The sequence below is a fragment of the Mya arenaria genome, chromosome 13, assembly GCF_026914265.1.
Source record: "Mya arenaria isolate MELC-2E11 chromosome 13, ASM2691426v1".
Classification (NCBI taxonomy): domain Eukaryota; kingdom Metazoa; phylum Mollusca; class Bivalvia; order Myida; family Myidae; genus Mya; species Mya arenaria.
In genome coordinates this window covers 20,978,331-20,985,304 of record NC_069134.1, presented here as the reverse complement: position 1 = coordinate 20,985,304, position 6,974 = coordinate 20,978,331, and the positions used below count along the sequence as shown (strand labels likewise).

Genomic DNA, 6,974 nt, shown 5'->3' with positions numbered 1-6,974 from the left:
GAGCGGACGCATAACTCAAGGGATATCTCCGACAAATACATTATTTCAAACACATATCCACATGGAAACAGAATAAATCTCTTAATGACGCAATCACTAACGAGCCATATTTTTTAATATTTGAAAATATAATATCGCTTAACCAGGTTCTGGAGAACAGTTTGCTTGGGAGCGTTTATAGTTGTTCACCTACCACTGCTCTCAATGAAAATCCAAACCAAAACTTGTGACTGTTTCTGCGTAAAACTTTTAATCGTGACTATGTACTTGTAAGTGCCTTTCTGCTATGTATATTTCTCTAGTTCATTGTAGTTTGTTTCATTGCCTAAACAGTTTCATCTAAAATGTTGTTTCCTTGCCTTGTGTCTCTAAACAGGTTCATTTAAGGATGTTCGTTTTCTGGTTTTGTCACTGAAGTTTGCAATGAAATATGGACAAAATGTATTACTCGATATTTTATATGCAATTATACTAAAAAGTGCGTATTCAATCGCGTATATATGATACTGATGATTTTGTAAAAGTTCAGACATCTTTTGTAACAATTTTAACAAGACAACAAATAGTTGCCCAAACGTTAGTCTTATGATAAAATCCAACCAAAACTGCATTTAATTAAAAAAAAAAATAATAATCCGTTTATGTTCTTAAACGTCAATTATCACCTTCAACATTGTTTTTTCAATCACAGTTAATAACGGTAAGTAAAATAACTACAAAGGTTGAATTAAAACCTATATGCTACAATCGTTCAATACATTACACCCAGGTTAATAGTTCAAGCCCGGAAACCCGTATGTGGGTTTTTCCAATATTTACGTCACGTGACACCGGTACAAACAAAGTCAATCGATAGCGCCAAATTTAAACGCTGTTTTTAGCAAAACAATCGTAATTTAAGAGTAAATAAACACAACATGGTTACAAAACGCTGCAGTTGGGGAACTTGCAAAAGTGACAGTCGGTATAAAGACAAGCCACACATGAAAGACGTTTATTTTAAGCCATTTCCTAAACCAACAAAGAGCCACGACCGTTGTAAACAGTGGATCAAAAATTGTGCCAGGCCACATCAGGATCTATCGGTTGAGAAAATTGGAAAACATCATTTCGTATGCTCGAAGGTTTGTTTGTAATGTCCTGATGTAAGACTAAATATTAGTTAAATGAAGAATTCGTATCGGAAGTGCAGTTTGCAGGCCTATATTATTGACAGTGGTTGCTTGATATTACTTTTTATGAGTATTAACTCTATAAGACCAGCACACTGTCGTTAATTTTATTTGTCAATGTATTTTGGTAAAAACTTAAATACTTTGTAGCTGATACAACAATGAGTTTATTTATTTTCAGCACTTCCTTGAGGGAGCCATAGATCCAATACCTGCCACCTACCCCACCCACACCTCAACACCCATTGCCACTTCAAGTCGCAAACGACCTTCAGAGAGGAGAACACCTCAACAGCAGTCGAAAAAGTCTAAATTAACATATTCCAACCGTGACAATTTTAGCACTGATAACAGCAGACATGAAAATATCTTTCTATGCAATTTAAACCTATATGTGTTTCAGGATATCATTCAGTGTGAAAATAGCCCAGATGTTAAAATAGAGAGTATTAGTAGCACAAAAGACTTTGGAACACAGACATCTGATAACACATCGGTTGACTTTATTCACTATATTCTAAAAACCAATGCTACATGTTTTCAATATACTGGTTTCCCAACAGTAGCACTTCTTCACTGGCTTTTTGACTGGATATTGCCTGCAGCTCAAAATACTAAGCTTTGGGATGGTAAATACAAGAACACTCCACGTTCCAACCAAACCCGAGGGAGAAAAAGAACATCACAATCATTATTTATAGAAATGTTACTCTGTTTAGTTAAAATTCGAATGGGATTTGGAAACAAACACTTGTCATACCTGTTTGGTGTATCTAATAGTCATGTCAGTAGAATTTTTATCTCTTGGACCAGTTTGTTACACCAGTGTTTAAAGGCTTTAATTATATGGCCTTCAAAAGAAATAGTCAAAGTAAACTTACCCCAATCATTTGCTAGATATCCAAGAACACGTGCAATTATTGATTGTACTGAGTATTTTGTACAAAAGCCATTGAGACCAGCTGCTCAAAAGGCAACATGGTCAAATTATAAGCATTCAAATACATTCAAACAATTAATTGGTATATCTCCATCTGGGGCTATTACATTTATATCTAACATTTACCCTGGTTCTATAAGTGATGCCAAAATTGTACAAGTTTCAGGATTTATAGACAATATTGAAGAAGGCGATGATATAATGGCTGATCGTGGTTTTAATATAAGGCACTTGTTACTTCCAAAGAAAGCTACACTAAATATACCGGCATTTACACATGGAAAATGCCTCAGCAGTAAAGCAATTAAACGTTCAAGATCTATTGGCTCTGTTAGAATTCATGTTGAAAGAGCTATCCGAAGAATGAAGACCTTTAAAATTTTGTCAGGCATAATTCCATTGAAGTTTCGATTTCTGTTAAGGCAAATTACAACAATTGTTGCAGTTGTTAGCAACTTACAGCCATGTCTCGCCTAAAGCAAATGCCACATTCTCTTTTTGCCAAATAGGTTTATGAGTATACATTCTTTTTATGTATAAAAATTAAGCATTTTTATGTACATGTGTTCTTATGTCAGGGAATAATGTATACTTTTGTATAAAACCAAAACCCAAAGTGGAAGTATGAAATCAATATGTATGTACAATACTAATATTTGGTAATAAATGTGTGATTACATTCTTGAACCTGAATTTTGAATTTCCACTCGAGCATTAAAACCTACATCTTGTAGGTAAAGTTGGGTACAAGTACACAACAACAACTGGATTAATTACTCCCTCATTTAATAACTTGCTTTTTTATCATATCAGAAGATAGATGGACTATACAACAGATGCAAACATCGAACAATGTTTAATGGTATTTATACATCAATTATGGTACAAAAGCTCATGCAGAGAGACTTGTATGTTTCAATATGAATATGTTATTCAATAACACATTAATACAAATATGAATTTTGTTCATTTAAAGATTGCTCCAATTGTATTTGAAATATAGAACAAAACAATATTTAACAATAACTTTGCCAGTGTGTAACATTTGTCATAAAAAGCAGGTCAGCATATTGCAATATTGTGATTGTAGATATATTGCCTTTCATGGTTTTCATGTTTGAATATCAGGAAAGCAATATACTTGGTGTACAAATTATACCAAAATAATGGCATCACAAGGCATCAATATCAAATTGATGGAAAAATACAGGAATGCCATTTGTGCACCATATACCTTAAAGATATAAATTGATCTCACAAGAGCAACAATTCTTTTAACATATGTTCTAAATAACAGTTGTAATAAAACTGTTATGCTGTCTACATGAGATGAACACAGACAAGGCATTAGTCCTTCAGTTTGTACAGCATATGTTTTTCAAAAGTGGAAAGTATGCATCAGTGTAAAACTTAAACAATTTATTTTTAGAATTATTCCAAAATGACTCGTCAAAGTCAACTGTTATGGAACAAATGCCTTTGTGTGTGTACCCAACCAACACACATTTTGTGAGGCCAGTTACTCCCATTTGTCCTTGTACTTGGTCAAAATATGTATGTGAACGCCTCAATGTTAAATTATTGTTTTCATCTTCAACACAGACATTTGAAAGTTTCAAGGCATTTTTAGGGTGAAAACACTTATATTTATACATACACTTTATTTCAATCAAAAATTTCCCACATATTTTGCAATCAACTATTCCATCTGGTGAACAAGCTAAAATTGGGTCTTCATTAGAAACAACTAGCCCAGGAACTTTTACAGAACAATGTTTATGTTTAAACCTATGTGTCTTTATAAAAATGTCACGGGCTTTATTTTCAAATCGCTGCCCAAATAATATGGAGTCTGGAATAGAGTTTTCTGCAAACACTGATTTTTTTTGTAACGCAATTGCTGTTCGATTTAAATCAGTTGAATGTGTAATTTTATGAAAATTGGATGCAGTTAATAGTCCTTTTCTCATCCGATGCCAGTTATTATTTTTTGATTGACCTCTTGTTAATTGTTCAATTTGCTCACATTCATTCTCTGAATAAGTAAGATAATAATACATAAATATATTAGAACAGTTACAAGATAAATTTTCACATATATGTTCCTTCATAAATTGTTCAGCTCTTTCCATTGGTGTTTTGACGCTCAGAGGTGATGAAGTACAATTCTTTTTATATGAGCAGTCATACATGGCACGTTATCCGCAGGCTGTTGGTTGAAGAGTTTTCACTTTTTCAAGGAAATCGTTAGGATCTGGCACTGTATACTCATCAGACAATGGCGAATACAGTGGCATTGCTGTCTGTGTGCTGCAAACAGGAAACAAAAACCTTAACTGTAGGCAAGTAAGAAAAGGCCAGAGTATGAAATGTTAAGGTTATTGTCTTAAGATGGGGCTTGTTGGCAGTTTATTTTCATCTTTAAAAATACATCTATTTATACATATATAAATATATATATAACTTATTGATTGGGTTTCAGACAGGGGTGAGGGATGTTAATCTAATATTTTATAGCCTTTAATATTTCATTAAAACATGTTACAAAAATCACAGTACATCAGTTTCCAGTTAATAGGTTTTTTTTTGCATTTTTGGCACATGTAGTATCATGCAGATAATTTTGGGTTAATATAAGTATTGGAAAAAATAATTTATGTGCACACATGTTTATCAAAAAACATACAATGCAGGAGAAATTATTTTTTCCAATTCTTATATTAACTCTAAATAGGTACTTAGCCTGTGCTCATCACTAATACAGACACAGCCTGGTTATTTTTAGAAAACATTTAGTTCACCTATTACCTCTGACTCAATTTCATATGGTGGGTGCTAAATATAGAACTTATCTTAAAGTAAATTAACTCAAGACAAATGAAATATACCTGGGCTCCACCATAATTGAAGTCTCAAGTTGTGAGGCAGGAATAGGTTTGCCTAGTTGATCGGCCTGAGAAGCACGCCGAACCCACATACATGGCCCTGAAGTACAGCTGGTCTTCTTGAAGTCTTGTACAAAGTCAAGGACTTCGAAGAGGGTTGCCACAACATGTCGACAGCATCCATCAATGCTATCAAAAAGCAATGGTATTAAGATGAGCAGCCACAAAACATCCATGCCTAAACAAACTTATAGATAAATATGTGGCATCAAATTATATCTTATAATTTGGAATGGGTTTATATAAGAGTATCAATAAGTAAGCTATGATAAAATATGATCTAAAATAACAAATTAAATATTAGATTATATCTATGGATGTTTTTTGTATAACTCAAGTTCATGGTACTGAACTGTTATACAGATCAGAGAATACAAGTTATCCAGGGCCGGTAATATAAGTTGGTAGATATTGTTTTGTGCACAGGATGTCCTGGGTTCAATCTCCAGACGGGCTTCAAACTTTTCTGAGTATGTGAGAAATTGTGTCCAACAAGGGACCGTGGCCAGTACCCTGCATGTCAGTGATACTGCACTGCAGTTTAACAAATATAGCCAGTGGATATATGGTCCAGCAAGTTAGAGGGAATCTATGTCTCAGTTCTATTAATTGAATTTATCAGTTATCCAGGGCTGATTAGCTCAGTTGGTAGAGCATACAACTTCCAAGAACAGGTCCCTGGTCCGATTCCCAGGACAGGCCACATACTTTTCTGCATAGATCTGTGACAAGTATTAAACATGAAGTGTAGTTAATGAAGAGTAAATTAGACCATTACCCTCCTTTGCAACTGCAATAAGCAGATTGAATGGATCCCTCGTCACTGTTCTTCGTCATGATCCAACAGCTGTAGTAGCCTCTCTTGGATACTGGATCTTTATCATTCGTCCGCGGTTTCACATTGGCTTTCACAGCAACAAAGGCTGCAACAAAGAATAAAACATACATTTTATTCATCATAATTCAATATGCTGCTGAATTGTTTTTACTTGCAATGATAGCATAACAATTAATTAAGCGTCTGATAAAACAATTGAAAAATAACCTTTCCTGTTAAACTTCATGACATAAATTTATATGCACACATGAAATTTGTGTGCTATTTAAAACATTATTTGTTTCAAAATGGTGGTAAATGTACATGCATAATGACAAGATTTATATCATCATCATCATCATCATCATCATCATCATCATCATCATCATCATCATCATCATCATCATCATCATCATAATCAAATTATAGTATTTAAAACAACTACATACTGACAGAGTCTTACCAGTATTGGGATATGGCACCGTCTCAATACCTCGTGTATAGCCATCTCGGAACATAGAATATCCCTCAAGCTGGTGATATGCCCTTAGGGAGGCGTGATCATAGTTATTGAAAGTTATTAAGTAATTGTAGATGTCAAAAATTGACAGAACTGGCACGATAGACAGATCGCTAGTCCCAGACAGCCGTTGTGGAGACACAAGGCACATGTCACTCAGCATCAGCTTCTGACAGACGACTTCAGGCCGATCTTCTAATAATCCGTCGGGATCAACCTCAATCCTCAGCTCTTCTGCCAAACTACAGAGTTCTACTAACGCAGGTTTCCTAGAATCACTAAATGTGACACCCCTTTCTCTCAAATAACGCTGTAAGTCGGCAACAGAACGGCTACAAAACAGAACAGTACTCATTTTGATAAATGCAAATGGCGCTTGTATTTGTACCGGCATCACGTGACCAAATTATTGGAAAAACCCCAAGTGAGTCATTTCCGGGTCACGACTATTCTTCTCTACTGCAATACTGTTGAAAATATTAACATTTCTGATTATGAAATTTTAAAATGCTTCAGATCTGGTGAAGATTTGATGGTTAACCAAAGAAAAGCAGGTTCGATATCATTTCTCATCTCATCA

The 6,974-nt window shown here is 34.4% G+C and overlaps 1 protein-coding gene across 1 annotated transcript; it reads right to left on the bottom strand.

Moving 5' to 3' along the window:
- Positions 1–3,484: 3,484 nt before the first annotated feature.
- On the bottom strand, positions 3,485–6,718 carry LOC128214923 (uncharacterized). Its single transcript, XM_052921637.1, has 4 exons — positions 6,338–6,718; positions 5,836–5,980; positions 5,001–5,186; positions 3,485–4,422 (listed from the first exon to the last, which is right to left on the bottom strand). Exons 1-4 carry the CDS (start codon positions 6,555–6,557, stop codon positions 4,311–4,313), a joined length of 663 nt encoding a protein of 220 aa, XP_052777597.1. The 5' UTR covers positions 6,558–6,718; the 3' UTR covers positions 3,485–4,310.
- Between the last annotated feature and the right edge of the window lie 256 nt (positions 6,719–6,974).

What these genes read in the sequence shown, in the direction of transcription:
- LOC128214923 (XM_052921637.1), bottom strand. Translation starts at nt 6,557, where the DNA reads ATGCTGAGTGACATGTGCCTTGTGTCTCCACAACGGCTGTCTGGGACT. An exon ending in GGTGCCATATCCCAATACTG is followed by an intron (nt 5,981 to 6,337) that starts GTAAGACTCTGT and finishes TCTTTGTTGCAG; the next exon opens with CCTTTGTTGCTGTGAAAGCC. An exon ending in TCAATTATGGTGGAGCCCAG is followed by an intron (nt 4,423 to 5,000) that starts GTATATTTCATT and finishes TCCTGTTTGCAG; the next exon opens with CACACAGACAGCAATGCCAC.